The following is a 17,707-nucleotide window of genomic DNA, read 5'->3' on the forward strand; positions in this document are numbered from 1 at the left end:
CCTTGTGATATAGTTGACATATGTAAGTCACAGTGTCTGCCAAATGAATACATGTAAATGTTTGTGTGTGTGTGGTCAGGTCTTAAAGCAGGTATTTGAAAGAGACAGTAGGGTAAGGGTAAATGTGTCATGGAAGTGTGACACTTTATATCCAATAGAGAGTGATATTAGTGTATTATTACATTATTGGCTCCAGTTATTACATTATTAAAGGACCCCCACCCCCCGCCAATAACATGACTTATTACAATATTGGTTATTGGTTCAGAACGTTTATTACATTATTGCCAATTTATTACCTTATGGGTTTTATTACATTAAAAACGGCCAAAATTATTATGTTATTGACGATTATTACGTTATCAGCTACATTATTAACCCTTAGAACCCTAAGCTGTTTTTAGGGCATTTTCACTACCTTTATTCATAAGGATTTATTCTGGTCATTGTAAGTGCCACACACACACATATTATATATTGTTTTTTTCAGCAGTTTCAGCAGTTAGGCTATCCAGATCTGCCATCATTTCATGTATTAGTACTAGCATCGATTTTATTTTGATTTTTAAAGAATTAAAATATAAAAAGCGTATTATAAAAAATCGTATATTTTGACATGTATCTCACCACAGCAAGCTCATAGCTCTACATGCATTTCGTGTGTCTGTGTAGGGCAGACTGTCCTGAATCGGGCAATATAATTATCATGTTGGAGGTATACTCTGGGGCTGAGCAATTTACAAAAATATGTGGTGTGTGATTTACGGAAATAAATGCCATTTTTTTATTTAGTGATGAAAAATGACCTTTCTGCGCTCCATATGTGACACGAACTGATCTGACCTGACTTGACCCGAGTTTGCGTGTTAGCCTGTGTGTGCCTATGGTGTACGCCAATAACGTAATAGCTAACTACATTTTACATTTTTGGTCTTGCTTCGCCCTTCGTAATGTAATGTAAAGAACGCCCTTCGTAAAGGCGTTCTTTACATTATCCTGCTTATTATACGGCTATTTGCCAAAACAAAAAAAATAAACTCCACATGATATGTCTCTACATTTGTTTGTTACAGTTTCATTGTGGCTTTTGCTGAGAAACAAATAGTTTGCAACACACTCTGAACTTCAGTGGGGGCAGACCGTAGGGCAGAACTAGCAGTGGGGGCAGGCCACACCAATTTGTTAATTCCTCTGTGTTGCCGTTAAGTGGTGAGTTTTGATGAGAATTTTGAAAGCTGCTGAAAAATCAGTGGCTGTAAAGGGTTTTAGCGTGCGACAACAATGTGTTGAAGTGCACAGTTTAATACATGGTAGAGTAAACTCAAACACAATGGGCATATGATTAGAGAAAATAGTATGGCATATATCGAGGTTATAGACGGGAATACCACATGACCGTACCAGGTCTAGTGTATGGCCCTTAAATGTGTAGGGCCCGTTTTGTATCAGATTGTATCAGATTAAACGAATCAATGACATTTAAAAAATATTTACCCATTGGCTTAGCCTGGCAGCAAACATGGATATTAAAATCCCAGACAATAAGTACCCGGTTATATTTTAGCATTATTTCAGCCAGAAAATCCGTAAAATCATTAATGAAGTACTTGTTGTATTTAGGAGGTCGGTAGATTACCGCAAACAGCAGTGGGTGAGTCCGGTTAAACACAAACATATTCAGTTCGAAACTGGAATAAAGCGTCGGTGGTAATTGTCTACATTTGTAGCTATTTTTGAAAATAGTTGCTACTCCACCTCCTCTCCCAGTTGTTCTCGGGGAGTTGAAGTAGGTACAGTTAGTTGGTAATATCTCAGAGAAAGGGCTGGACTCAGCAACACTCGTAATACAGAGGAGGTGTAGGTTATGGCTGGTAAAAAAGTCATTCAGAATAAATGTTATTAGCTAGGGATCTAGCATTGACAAGTGCTACTTTGATGGGAGTCTTGGCTGCGCTGTCGACTTTGTTGGATGTTGAATATTCGAGAGCAGGAGCTTTCCCCTTTTTCGGCACTCTCTTGCTGAGTTGTGGTCGCGTAGAGATGTGCTCGCGTTAGATGTGGTCACCGCATCTAACAATGCACTGCGTTGTTAGATGCGGTGGCCCAGCATGAAGTGTTGCGGACCAGGCTGTGATGGCATCATCCGGATTCCGATTGACCTCGTCCAAGATGTCTCCAGATTGTTGCAATGAACTGGCACTGTTCAAGGCAGGCCATGTAGTTGACCTGGTAATCCCACCTCGGAAACGGCCAAGGCCGCGATGCACATATCGTCTCCGGCGCAGGATCCCCGCTACCTGGCAGTAATGGAGAGCCTCAGCAGCTGGCCACTCCCCCTCTCACACAGCACAGCGCAGGACCAGAGGAAAAGAGGGTAGCACTTGGTAGCACTGAGTCCGTGCACAGCATGGGTAGTCAAGATTCAAGATGTTTGGATGATTATCGTGTCTGACCTCCAACAATAAAGAATGCCTCTTTATACAGTTTGCTTGCATAAAATGATTCTGCGAATTTTGCAACAAACGAAACGAGCGATAATGGTCCTGAATTTAAGGATGGTTCAGAATGCCACCCATGCAAAGCATGTCTAGCTACAGGCAACGAGTGGCAGACAGAGCATGATGTCACTGTTACTGTTTTTACTAGGGGTGTAAAGATTAACCGATACGTATCGGTATCCATTTTTAACCTGTAAGATACGGCTACATCGAAATGTGAAGCCCCGTATCGGAATAAAACTGAAATGAACCGGTCGTTATATCGATTTACTTGTTACAAATTGGTTCACAACCTTTTCTGCTCTCTCAGACCCTCATTTACGTTCCAAATAGCGCGTTCATCCCACTTCCGGTTTTGAAACTACACGTGGCACGAATTTGTGGGTAATGCAGTTCGTTTTTGGCTACATTCATTGCCCAAAGTTGTCAAAGGACCTCATTACCCATACATCTACTGCAAATTAAGCACGTGACAACTCTCACTCGGTCGTTGTTTCAAAATCCAGCACGAAATTAAACACAGCAACCATAGTCTGTAGAGTAGCCTTACGTTTGATGAAGGGATTTCCTTAATGTTAAATAATAATTTGGCCCTTGCTGGTAAAACGATGCACAAATTATTAGCCAATTATTTTGTTCATATTCACCTAGACTTGTGGCATTATAGGTTTCTGCACCGTTGGAACAAAATAAGCCCAGTTCATTGATATGTAGGCCTATTTTATTCTTGTAGGCTATATGAGAAAAGGCCAAGAGTGTCTTAAGCACGGTTTTATTTTATTTCGGTATTGTCTCACCTCAACAAGGCTGCAGCTCCTTGAAAACGATCAGATATAACTCTATAAAATCTATAAAGTCTATAAAGTATTTTTATGTTGTATTTGGCTGCTGTGTCTGACTGAAATGTAGACTATTCTTTTTTCATTTCAATACAGTATATGATACAAACCTCAGTTTAGATAAAAAACATTTTTTTTGCCTAATTGACAACCATGACCATGATAATTGATAACATAAAATGAATGCGCACCTTGAGAAAATGATAAAAAATCTTTCAGAATCCTTTCCATTCTTGAATTGCATCGAATCGTACTGAATCGTTTTTTATGAACATGTATCTTTTCTTGTATCGAATCGTGTCCATGTATCTAGATGCGAATCGTATTGTCTTTTACATGAGAGATTCACACCCCTAGTTTTTACCAATTACCAGTTTTTTGAGTCATTAACCCATTTACTCCTAAAATGCCTGCTAGAAACACCTATAGAATCCTATGGCATTCTAGACTAAATAACCTTATTTCCTGAGGGTTTTCTGAAAAAATACTAAGAATTGTCAACATCTACCAAAACCTTAATATGTAAGCCTCTGTACACCTAGAAACATGAAATAAAAAGCATGCTGCACTACGCAGCAACCAGCGGGAGATTCAATGTTGCGCTATGCAGCAACCGGCGGAAGATAGAATGTTGCGTCGTGCAGCATCCAGTGGGAATGGGTTAAAGCAGGCCTACCTGTGGGCATCTAATTAAGCTACGGGTTTTCTACAGGAATAGCATGTTTTGAACAGGCACTAGTGGGATACAACAACAGCAAATGTGCTGCATGCTGTACCGGGGATCCGTTAAGGCCCTCCTTTATGGTGCATACAGCATAGAGCCTAAACAGTAAACCTTGACCTTTAGCACAAATACGCTTGAAACTCCTCTTCCAATAGATCACATTACATATCACTTATCCGTAAGAGCACTGGCATGCAAAATTTGTCCAGTAGATGTAGATTTTTGATCCATTTTATCACCCCTAACCTTGTGCTGTAACTCTGGTTCAATACAAAGGCTGACTTAACTGGCACATCCTGATGAAAGATAAATTGATGTGCATGTTTTCTTATTCATAGGAAAAGGCTGAACTATGTCAACCATGCCCGACATTTGGCAGATGGGGACTGGACTGGAGCAGACAGTGAAGAGGAGGAGACTGCAGAGATGGACATGAAACCACAGGGGTCTCAGGAGGATGCCGAAGATCAGAACATGGAGATCCAGAGGATAAAAAAGTTGCCCAAGCATTACGCTAACCAGGTTTCCATTACAAGTTTCCAAACCTGACATTTATTTTTTTTCTTTTTGTAGTTGTAGGGGTGTGAATCTTCACTGGTCTCAGAATTCGGTTCCATTATGATTATCCTGTCAACGATTCAATTTAATTTCACGATGCATCACGATCCATCACAATTAGTCACATCCTCAATTTTCTATATTACTGCACATGGCTACAGTTCCGTTAGAGGTGTAATCTTCACCTACAGATTTCATCTAATTTTCCTTTGGAAGTTATTAAAAGGTGAGAAACACTACATAATAAGCTTTCTCCTTTTTCAAGGATTATCAAGGAGGCCTATGTCTATACTTAATATTGTGTTGCCTCTTGCATTATAAATAGGCTATAACTCACAATTACTTTCACATTAAACCTAATGAGGCCCTCAATGTAAATTCCGTTGTAAAACAAAATATAACATGATGCAGCTGGCTCGAGTTTACTTTCGCATCACAATGCATCGTGTAAATGATTATTATCCACATCCCTAGCAATTTGAATAGCCATTCAAAGTGAGATATTTGGACATGCATGTTAATGCAATAATTTAGTTTGTCACATTGTTTTTGTTATTAATTGTCTCTGCATGACTTTTTTTTTTAGCTGATGTTATCAGAATGGTTAGTAGAAGTGCCTGCAGAACTGGACTCAGACTGGTTGTTGGTGGTCTGTCCAGTCGGAAAGCGATCTCTTGTCATTGCCTCCAAGGTTTGGAAATATTGATTAATCTTAAATTTACACAAAGGATACACAGAACATTACAAATGATTGCAACCAATAATAATTATTCATGTAGCAATGGTACCATCAGAATAAATAATCTTTTTCAATAAAGCAATCTATATCAATCTGTATAAAACAAAAGTTTCTTACCCCACACTAATTTGAATACTTCTCTTTCAGGGATCGACAGCTGCTTATACAAAGAGTGGCTACTGTGTCAACCGCTTCGCCTCTGTACTTCCAGGTGGAAACAAACATAATTCAGCAGTAGGAAAAGGTATTGAGAAATTGCTTGAAGTTTTTCACCTTTTTTTTTGTTGTAAATGTGGCTTCCTTAGCTCACGTCCTAGCTCAAGTTTGTGCACATGTCCAAGACTCCCAAACACAAGGACAATTATATTGCACTGGAATCCCAGGTTTGTGATACTGTTAACAAGTGGCTGATATATTAACAGCTTGGAGTTGAAGCAAGTGTCACATTCTTGTTAGTCCTATCTACCCCCTTGTGCCACACCTGCATGGACTGCAACCAAACGCACTCACCTGCACTCAGTTCCAGGTTTATGGCTGTGTATGAGTTTGTATTGTGTATTTATGTGTCTGTATTAAGCTGATGATTGGGTTAATGGAACAGACCCCCACCCCCCCCCCCCCCCCACACACACACACACACACACACACACATGCACGCCCTATAATGGTTTAGCCCAATACTTAATTGGGTAATTACCTAGCCTATTTAAAGGCAGACTTATTTCACACAGGCAGGGACACAATAGACTGGAAACACAGGAGAACCAGGAAGACACATGGAAAACTAGAGATCCAGAAATCAGGGAAGTCATAGAGTTTAATGTTTGTTCGTTTAATGTGAAGTTAACCCCTGCTTGCTGTGAGGCAAGGGGGAGTTGGTCCAAAGTTACAAGGTCGCCTTGTTTGGACAGGGAGCAAAGAGTAGGTTCCTGTTGCCTAGTTTAAGGGCAAGTTTACATGTTTGTTTGTGGACTAAAGATCCCTGGATTTCATGTTTGGATCCCAATGGTGCTTCCTGGATCTGCCTGTTTGTTTATGGACATAATAAATCTCTGCAGTATATTTTTGTAATGAACTGCTGTCTCCTGCCACCTCCTTCCCTCGACACCACCTAATCCAGTGGTGCACCTCCCTCAACGTGGGGTGGCCTCACCAGCTATCATTATTACGGCAAAAACTATTTTGAAACAAACACATGGATAACAAGTAATTAGTGTTAATTTTGTCACCTATTTTTAATTTAGTCTTAGTCTTAGTCTTGTGACAAAATGTGCTTTTTAGTCTTTGTCATATTTAGTCATTCAAATATCATTTTTGTTAGTCACGTTTTAGTCAACTAAGTCTCGTCATTTTAGTCGAGTTTTAGTCAAAAGAAAACTAAAGGTATCTTAGTCTTAGTCATTTTTAGTCAAAACGTTTTAGTAACAAATTATTTCTGATTACCATTTCAGTCAAATAGTGTTTCACACATCTCAATTTTCCAACAATATTGTGTGTCCTAAGTGCTACTCGTCTGTTATAATTACTTATTCTGATCTTTTGTCAGTCAATATGTTTACATGCACAGGTAAGTCGAGCTACAGTTATAGCTCGGCTGGTATTTGACCATAGACGGTAAAAGATTTGACTGGACCACTGTCATGATCTTCGTAGACCAGTGTTTCTTGAAGTGTGGTCTGCAAGCTATCCCAAGTGGTCCGCGAGCAGACGTGGTAAAATATAATATAGATGAGTTGTTTGCAATATTGAACCAACTTGTATGTAAATCCAAACAGTTCTGCAACACTGTCTATGTAAGATATGCCAGCTTAAATCATATGACACAATAAGAAAAGTGCAAAGACAATAAGCAAGGTGAGTAGGCCTATTGTGTAGGCTAATATACTGTTGAAGTAGGTGTATTTTTTTTTTTTTTTTTTAGCTAGGTGGTCCATGCGTTTCTTTTGTATTGGTTAGTTAAGTGGTCCTTCTGAAAAAGTTTGAGAAACACTGTACGTAGACCCAAGTATTAATGTTTTACTCCGTCACGCTAGATGGCGATATGCGCCCAAACGCAACACAAACTCTCCATCTTAGCTAACTTGCTAGCAAACCTTCCATATTAGCTTATTTGCTAGCAAACTGCATCATCAGTGTAACTAGTTAGATAATAGTTATAGAAATAGTTGATTAATTTGTATATGTAAGAGAGAAGCTTCAACTTATGAAGTTATGGGTATGCAGTGTTTCCCCTAGAATTTTTTCCAGCAGCGGTGCTGTTGATCGTAGGAAGCCCCCCCCCCAAAAAAAAAGAGAAACATTTGAAAAAATTACTCCTTAAATTGTGACTTCTGGTGGATTTTGTGAAAGAAATGGACAGACATTTATATATAAGACATTTATATATAATGTATTTATTTACGATACATGATGCATTAAAAATAATTGATGTCCTATTTCTTTTTTAATTAAGGCATTAAGACAAAAGGCAAAATATGTTTTTATTCCTCCCTTTAGTCAATTTCAGCATGGGTGTCTTAACTTTTGCACAGCACTGTATAAACTATATAGACTTCTCTTTCATGCCAGTACACTGTATTGGTGCTGTGCAAGTCGAATTGAGTGCCTGTCACTTTAATGCCGTGACGGCCCGTCACGCTAGCTTGATTCTCACGGTTTTAAGCTACGTTGTTGTGCATGGTGCATAAGAATATGTGGATGAAATTAATTATGTTTCCCATGTCATTTGGTAAAATAAATGGTCAAAAATTCGAAGAAAATTCACTTGGATTATAGCAGATAAGTGTCTTGTATTATATCTATAATTTTGATGAGCTCTACAGGAATTACAAACTATCTCAGATGTAAATGCTTGCGTACATATTACTCAAATTCAATTAAACCCACCAATAGGCTAGCTAGACCTTAGTTTCACAGCCTAGGTATGTTAGCAACACAGGGCTTGAAAGCATTGCCTGTATCACAAACAAAAACGAAACAATGCGTGGATTTATCTGGGAATAGGCTACTGAAGGTAGGGGCGAGCTATCTCGCTGGCGTGTTTAATTTGGTTCCTTGGTTAACATAATGTAGGCTACGTTTTTTTGCACAAAATTGCGTCTGCTAATAAACTTAAACATAAACACAAACAAGCATGATCTCCTGTGGAATCCCTGACTGCGCCTTCAACGTTAGCCTACTATTATTTGTTGACATGAAACCTGAACGAACGGCAGCTGTTCCTGAAGTTCACTTGCGTCTATTTTTTTTTTTAATTAGGCAACTCTTTTTGCAGTGGCGCTTGAATTCCAGGAGCGGCGCTGCGCCGCTGATGAATACATTGTAGGGGAAGCACTGGTATGTAGAGTTGTGGCATAAAGCTTAGGTAGTTAGCTTGCTTAACTCTGGCAGAAATCTCCAGTGTTCCTGTTCCATGTAGTTTCGTGTTGCAGCCACAGGGTTGCAGCAACAGCACGTAGACTAGCCTACAGGAAAGCTGCTGCACTTAAACTCATTCGGAATATTTTGAAAACGTAGCTAGATATTCTGTCTTCTCATTTTGTAGACGAAAATGAAGAGAGATTTTATCTTAGTTTTTATTTCATGCAAAACATTTTAGTCTCGTCTTTTTTTGTCAACAATAATGCATCTTAAGATAGTCTTAGTAGGCGGGTCAATATATGAAAAAGAAAAAACACCTAACCTCAAAAAAATTGATACAAAAGGTTTTTCAACTGATTATGATGCCTTTAGATGTACTTAATAACATTGAAAATCTAGTAAAATCTGACCCCAGTAAAGGGGTCATTTTCAAGATGCCGTCCAAGATGGCTACCAGAAGCTAATTTGGGATATCTGAAGCATTATTCAGCCTAGGAAAGTGTTTTTCGTGTTTAATCAGATTTAGAGGTCACTGATTCATATATGTCAGACTAAAGTATCAGTCCATCATTTTCAAGATGGCGTCCAAGATGGCCACCAGAAGCTAATTTTGGCTATATCTGACGCATTATTCAGCTTAGGAAAGTGTTTTTCATGTTTAATCAGATTTAGCGGTCACTGAATCATATATGTCACACTAAAGTATCAGTTCATCATTTTCAAAGACTTGTCATTTTCAAGATGGCACCAAAGATGGCCACCACAAGCTAATTTTGGCTATATCTGAAGCAGATATATCTGTGTTTAATCAGATTTAGAGGTCACTGTGTAGCATCCGCCACATAAATGGCCATATTATAATATAAAACAAGTCTTATTTATTTTTGTAAAATATAACAGATTTGTTAACTGTTTCTTCATGTGGAATAGGCCTAACTCTCTCACTGTAAAAGTTTCCTTTTAATGTACTGTTTAAAAAAAACCTGGCCAGGTAGTATTGAGCTCTATAAGCTCCGTTTCTCTCTAACCATCTTTATAGTTTGCTAACTATCCTGATGACTATGGGCGTAAGTCAGTGATCCAGGGCGAGTATAGTCAAAACAGACGATAGGGTCTAGAACTGTCACACCCTTCCACGCTCACTCTCACCCACTTTTCCTGTTCTGGCCCTATGGCTGCGCTCTCGGAGAATCACGTTTGTTTTTTAAATGGGACGCGGGAAGAAAGCCAGAAAGAATGAATGAATGGACAGGGGTAGAAGGCGATCGGCGCTTCTGATAACCTCCTTTAGCCTACTTTTCACACTGGATTGATCCTCTTCTTCACGCCCGATATAAGGAATAATTGACTGTTTTTTCCGCGTATCCTGGAGATGATTTCGAGGTGAGATCTATCCTTTTTCCTTTTTTTTGTGCTTGCGGAGTTTCAAGGACTGTCTTAACACATCCTCGGATTTATGGATTATTATTGCTGTAGATTATTTTCATTTTTGGACTGATTGACATTGAAAATACAGTTTTTTTCGTTACCTTTTTCGTTCTGTTTAATGGACTGAAACAGCGCTGGTTGCGCGTTTTTTCTCCTTTTTTGTTGTGCCGCATCGGCGGTGTTTGGACAATTATAGACTCTGGCCTATGGGCTTATCTCCCTCTCTCTCTTTCACGTTCTCACCCTCACCAAAACACTTCAATAAATCTAAGCTGCTAGAGATTATCTTTGAATGTGCGTTTTAATGAACCGATTACGTTAATTTGGTGACAACTCGAGCTGAGCTTGTTACAACTGAATCATATGTCACACAATCCTTCATTAAATCATGGCACCCTAAAAATATGGTTGTGGCATAACAAGAGGTCATGAATTAATTATAATCTATTGAATTGTAATTAGTCCCTCCTTTTCCACAACTTTCCAACCATGCTGCCAATTCAGTCTACTTAAAGCATAGAGAACGATAGACATCATTTCATTCTCCTTTTTTTTCACGACTTTCTGTCAGGTCAGTCACATACATACGACAGACTATTAGGGCCACACATGAAGAAAACAAATATTTTTGCCATGATGAGAAGCCAAACCCAACATGTTGTTTAAAGTCGGCATGTCAACATGAAACACAACATTTTGAGAATAAAGTTGAAATATCATGTCAACTTTAATCTCTAGGATCTTTGGTGTCAGCAAAATACAGCATTCCAGAAGAGGAGATTTTGTCCTTCAGTCATGTGCCAATGCCTTCACTACTCCCAATCAAACAACAGAGGTGATTGGTGAATTAAGATGCCAAGTGATGGCTGTACATTTTGGTGGGAAGTCCACAGACTCTCTTACAACATTACGGCACAACACCCTGAGTAGGAAGGTTGTCCTTGCGTCATTATTTGTGACTCCAGAACGTCTCCCTCCAACTGAATCTGCTAGTAAGCTTCACAGCTTTTGAAAGTTATCCACTGTAACTGTGTGACACTCTTCTGTTAATGTAGATATGGATTACGCATCACTGCTGCCTGTGAAACATATCAAAATGAACAATGTGACAATCTGTACAACTTCCTTTCAGAGGACTGGAGGATGATTGATGATGATGATGATGATGAATAATGATATAGTAATTATTTCTGATATACTAATAAATATAGTTTAATATTAAGTGTAATTAGCTCCCCCCTTATGATAGATGCCAACATGTATTTGATGCACACAAATATATGCATGCCTATGCATGGGTTATGGTTCTAAAGTCATAGAACAGCCAGAACTATATATATTCTAAAAGCGTATACCCTGTACATGAAATATAACATCAATCAACTTATGTTCCCATCTTCTACCACACTTTGCATAATACATACTCTATTCTGTATAGGCAGATCTGGTGTGCAGCTGATACATTTTGGTATGTACAGTCCAGGGGAAACAAATTAAACACCCTAAACAATGATTTTCTGAAAGCATATAACCTGCAGATGAGAACACCTGATAAGACATGTCCCATTTTCCTCCATGCCATGAATAATACATTGCCCTCTATTCTGTATAGGCAAATCTAGTGTAGAGTGCATACATGTTGGCCTATATTGTCTAGGGAAATCAGATCAAACACCCTAAACTATATATTTTTTGAACGCATATAACCTGTAGATGAGAGAAAACACCAGTTAAGACATGTCCCATCTTCCTCCATGCCATGAACAATGCATTGCCCTCTATTCTGTATAGGTGAATCTAGTGTAAAGGGGATACGTTTTAGCCTATATTGTCCAGGCAAAACAGATTAAACACCCAAAACTATATATTTTCTAAAAGCATATAACCTCTAGATGAGGTATAACACCAGTTAAGACATGTCTTATCTTCCTCCATGCCATGGAGATGGTTCATAATCCTGTATTCCATTTGCTCTGTATTAAAACGCATTGATTTTAATATATGACTGAAAAAGGTAGAGCATTGAAACATTTTCAATATTACCATTTAAAATCATATTCTTGTTTAATATGACCACAATTTGACATCAACTTCACCCCTGTAGGCTGAATAGTAATTGAGATATAGCCATGTTAACCTCTTGACAGCCATTTTGGTGGCCATTTTGAAAATGACCCCTTTCCCAAGGTCAGATTTCACTAGATTTTTAGTATGTTATTTAGCATGTCCAACAGTACCAGAATCCATGAAAAAACCTTTTGTATCAATTTTTTTGACGTTGAACCCTATATTGACGCGCCTATAGTCAGTGTTTCAGGACATTAGCACAGTCTCCTCATCGTCTCGTCTTAGTCATGAAAAAAAAGGTCGTTGACGAACATATTTCCTCTCGTCTTGTCTGACTAAATTAACACTACAAGTAGTTGGGCAGCCGTGGCCTACTGGTTAGCACTTCGGACCTGTAACCGGAGGGTTGCCGGTTCGAACCCCGACTAGTAGGCACGGCTGAAGTGCCCTTGAGCAAGGCACCTAACCCCTCACTGCTCCCCGAGCGCCGCTGTTGATGTAGGCAGCTCACTGCGCCGGGATTAGTGTGTGCTTCACCTCACTGTGCACTGTGTGCTGTGTGTGTTTCACTAATTCACGGATTGGGATAATTGCAGAGACCAAATTTCCCTCACGGGATCAAAAGAGTGTATATATACTTATACTTAATAGCATAAAAAACTTGTTTTTACCTTAGTAGATCCAGCAGTTTCCCTTTCAGACAATGTGAATATGAACGGTGCATAGTGCTTCTTGCTGTTTCTCCTCCAGTGGAATGAGACGTCAACTCTTGATTTGTCTTTCATGTAGTAAAAGAAATTAGCGGCACAAATCCTTTAACCAATCATATCGCCAGAAAGCCTACAGTGGGCATTGCTTTCAAATGACCACTTCATTCGCGCATTACGCGGCGTGAAGCTGTGTGAAGCTTTAGTACCACTTTCAGCCACTGTGCGTCGCTCTACCACTGTACATCGCTCTGCCTGCGGTCCCTTCTGAAAAAGCAGGATCTACCATTAAACATAATTGTTGCCGAGAGTAATCCCAGCCTACGAATTCAATAACAAAATAAATCATGCATAATTAAACATTACCTCGATTTAGGCTACTTGGGTATGGCTTAAGGCTTGACTACACGGTGGTAACGAAAATCGAAATCGAAATTTGCTGTCTACATTATTGTCAGTGTTGGGGTTAACGCAACTACGCAAATCAAAACAGTGGTGTGATAATTGAGCCAGTAGAGAAATAACTATTCAGAATTATTCTGTAGCCTTGGGTAGGCTTCTGCAGAAAACAATGTTGTTGCCGATTTAATACTATCTGGCCACGTTTTTAACAGGCTACGCAATAGAGGCTTAGACAACTATGACCCACGTTTTGGTTTCGTAAATTAATTTGCCCTACTTCTTGACTGCAATGTAGTCAATTGACTGCTTGACATGTCATTTTTATTTTTCTGTACAATAAACAAATACATCTGCTTTATGCCGCAGAATTACATTCATATTTGGAACTTACATAGTCCAATGCATCGTTCCACTATGTTAGTGTTTCCCAAAACCATAGTAGCAACGAACGTTCGCAACCACTATCAACCTGTGGTAGAATGCTAGAAGCATAGTTCCAGGGATCTTCATGTCAAAGACGTCACTGACGCCAGTTATTTGTTTGCAAATTAATAATTATAAATATGTTTAGGTTTCTAATTGATATTTACACTTCTAACCACTGTGGTCAAAAATATCCAGGCAACACTCAGGTGTGAGGAACCACTGCAGGTTTATTCACGATACCGGGAGCAGGTCACTAGCAACAGCATGTTCCAGTAACACAACTCAAAGTTCTCTAGGGCGAAGCCCCATTGGTCAATACAATACATGTTAATTACATTGGTAATACAAATCACATGAGTACAATGGTCGTTTCCAAAAAATCCTCATACATACAGAAATACAACAATGCATACTGTATACACTTCTTGGACATAGCATGTGATCCATGCGCCATACGCAAGTCATGGGGCTACTCCAAGTAAGTAGATAATTGGTCAATACAATACATATACATCCTTCAGCATTCTCTTGCCATAGTCTAGTTCCTGTCGGGATATTCCTAATATTACTGCCTAAGGCAGAATACCCTTAACTCGTGACAAAAGGGGTCGCATGACCTTTATTAGAAAATCATGACATGGAGAGAACAAATGACAGACAAAGCAAAGTTGATGCACAGTATTGAATGTATAGAAAGCATACAAAGAATATAACAAAATGAAATGTTAATCACTTCTATGTAATAAATGTAAATTAGTATTCACTTCTAATACATGTAAAATTATTAATAATCACTTCTAATACATAAAAATGTTAGTAATCCAAAATTTCTCCTTCATTTCCCCCCTTTGGGGCTTAAGGCCACAAAGAAATTTTAGTAATCAAAAAGAAATAAAAAAATCCAATTTCCAATAACATCATCCAAAAACATTTCCGGGTCATCATATCAGGGTAAAACTCATTTCACATTTCAATATCATTCTATCAAATCTTTTGTCCAGTTCTATTTATCCAAACAGAATCCATTCATGTTAACATAATATTCAAGGACGAACCACCTAAAAATTGTTCTATCCCTGTCACACCTACTATGTTAAGGCAATCTTTACTAGTACACAGTCGAGATGCAGAGCATGCAGAATCGTACGAAGTCCTGTAGGGAAAAACACGCATTTGAAAATACTTTTCTTGGCACACCCAGCAGGTCTCATTCGTCCCTGCCACAGTTGTTCTAGCTTGGAAAGCCAGTTGACAGGCTTTATTAGTACCACAGATCTCCTCCTCTGGAGAAGTGGGCATAATCAGTATGAACACGCAGAATAACAACACTAGCCCCATTTTACTCCCAGTTATAAAACAACAAACACTCTATTCTATCTTCAACAGCAGAGCTGGCTTGGGTTTTTAGGCCCTCCCCAGGTCACTGTCCAGCGATGATTAAAACAACAGGGTCTTGCAACACTTCCCTTATCCCCGATGGAACATATATCCAAAGGCCTACTGGCGAAGTTTGCCAAAACCTCCACTGGTCAACCTCAAGCATAAAGTCACAATCCGTTGAGATAATGTTCCGGTTCTTTCACCACTCTGCAGTGTGACAGATGAATCCAAGAGTCTCTTTCTGCAATTCTCACTGCAGTAGGTGTAGACAACAGAACTTGATATGGTCCGCGCCACCGTTCTTCATTCCAGCGTTTTCTTCGAAAGTCCTTAACAAGCACCCAAGAGCCTGGTTCCACTGGGTATGTATCCAGAAAACTTTGAGGCAAAGTCAACTGCACCTGTTAAGAAACAAAAGATAGAGCAGCAATCAGTTCTTGCATGTAACCAGACAAGGTACCAACTACATTAGGTTAGGATTAGGTAAACCTGGAATTGGTATGGGACGGGCAGTCAAAATCTCAAATGGGCTTAAACCTTTTGATCTTGATGCACGGCCTCTGAGGTAGAGGAGAGCCAAAGGCAGAGCAGTCACCCAATCCATCCCAGTTGTAGTCAATTTATCTTTCAACATTCCATTAACATTCTGGCCATTTTGAAAACATATCCACAATTACAAGGCAATATTCATAACTTTTGCATTTTGTTAATTGATCAATTGAATAAAATCCATTATAATATATTCAAATGGGCCTGATGGTGGTGGGTGATGCGCTCCTTGGGTTCTCACTGTGGGTGCGGTGTTATTTTTAAGACAGGTAATGCACCTATCACAGTAAGCAGCTGCCGCGGTGGTGAATCCTGGTGCAAAATAAAGTTGTTCTATTGTTTTTACCATAGCTGTTGCACTCGCATGATCTAAACCATGAGTAACTTTAGCAACTATATGAAAACATGATTTTGGTAAAACAGGCTTGCCTGTTGGAGTATGTAGCCACAAATCATCATTATTCTTTTTACAATTTTTCCATTTTCTTTTTTCTTTTGTGTCTGCTGATTTTTTGTGCTTCTTTTAAAGCTTGACCTGATGTCACTATATCTGGTATATGCAAATTCAAATTCAAAAACAATTGTGTTTTGTTCGAAAGTCTTAAAAACTCTGGTGGTATCCTCCTCTCAACTCCCCCCTTCGCGGCACTTTTAGCAGCCGAGTCAGCCCTCTCATTACCAAGGCTGACCTCATCAGCGCCTCTAGTATGCGCTGCACACTTAATTACTGCTACAGCAGAAGGAAGCTGAATTGCCTCCAGCAACAATACAATGAACTCTTTATGTTGTACAGGTTTACCAGTAGCTGTAAGAAAACCTCTTTCTTTCCATATTGCTCCATGGTCATGAACAATTTCCCAGCAATAACGACTATCAGTGTATATGCAAACAGATTTTCCAGCTGCCAACACACAAGCTCGAAAAAGTCCTATCAACTCAGCAGATTGGGCAGAAAAAGTTGGAGGGAGCGAGTAAGATTCAACCACTTCAAATTGATTCACCACAGCGTAGCCACTCCCTACCTCTCCAGATTCCAAGCGTAATGAGGAACCATCGACATAAAAAATTACTGTAAGTCAGGGTTAGTAAGGGGTTCCTCAGATATATCAGGACGAGGTTTAGTACAAATTGTTATGACATCACAGCAATCATGGCTTTCACCATCTTCGGCGGTTGGTAATAATGTCGATGGGTTGAGGGTGGTACAACGTACAAGTGTGACATGTGCTAGAGTCAATAACACATGTTGGTACGAGAGGAGGCGGGCAGTTGTCAGATGTGATGTCTTTGCTTGTAAAAGCAATGCATGCACATCATGTGGAACATGAACAATCAAAGGATGCATTAATACTAGATCCGCACAAGCCATTACTGCATTTGAAGCAGCTGCAACAGACTTCAAACAAGGCACCCAGCCTCTTGCTACCGGATCCAGTCTCTTTGACAAATAGGCTATTGGTCTATACTGTCCACCATGCAACTGACATAATACCCCAGACATGTAACCTCCTTTTTCACACACAAACAAATGAAAATCAAGATCATAATTAGGCAATCCCAAAGCTGGAGCTGAAACTAAAGCTTGTTTCAAAATCACAAAAGCAGTCTCACAGTCGTCAGTCCAAGTTACAATGTCAGTCAAACTCTTACAAGCATTTGCGCATGCTCGGAGAGGTTGTGCCTTCTCCGAGAAGTCTAAAATCCAAGCACGACAATAACCAATCATTCCTAAGAAGCTTAACAATTGCTGCTTTGTCCTGGGTCTCGGACAACCAGTAATTGCAGTGATGCGTGACGCATCCAGGGCCCTACAGCCAGGAGTAAGTATATGACCCAAGTACTTAACTTGCTCTTGGCAGAGTTGCAACTTTTCTTTAGAGACTTTAAGTCCCACCCTGGCCAGGTATTTCAGCAATGCCACAGTGTCAATCAGGCATGATTCTTTTGATGGACTTCCTAATAAAACATCATCAACATAAGAAATAACAGTACTTCCTGCCAGTGGAGTAAATTGTGTCAAACAGGCCACT

At 39.4% G+C, this 17,707-nt stretch overlaps 1 protein-coding gene across 4 annotated transcripts in view; it reads left to right on the top strand.

Moving 5' to 3' along the window:
* Positions 1 to 17,707, top strand: part of snupn (snurportin 1) — a 67,286-nt gene that overhangs the window by 28,466 nt on the left and 21,113 nt on the right. For all 4 annotated transcript variants that reach the window (XM_042110188.1, XM_042110189.1, XM_042110190.1 and 1 more), the window contains exons 3-5: positions 4,400 to 4,583; positions 5,206 to 5,310; positions 5,506 to 5,602. In XM_042110188.1, the coding sequence (XP_041966122.1) occupies positions 4,400 to 4,583; positions 5,206 to 5,310; positions 5,506 to 5,602 (386 nt within the window). The remainder of the gene's footprint in view (positions 1 to 4,399; positions 4,584 to 5,205; positions 5,311 to 5,505; positions 5,603 to 17,707) is intronic.

The sequence above is a fragment of the Alosa sapidissima genome, chromosome 11, assembly GCF_018492685.1.
Source record: "Alosa sapidissima isolate fAloSap1 chromosome 11, fAloSap1.pri, whole genome shotgun sequence".
In the NCBI taxonomy this organism is placed as follows: Eukaryota; Metazoa; Chordata; class Actinopteri; order Clupeiformes; family Clupeidae; genus Alosa; species Alosa sapidissima.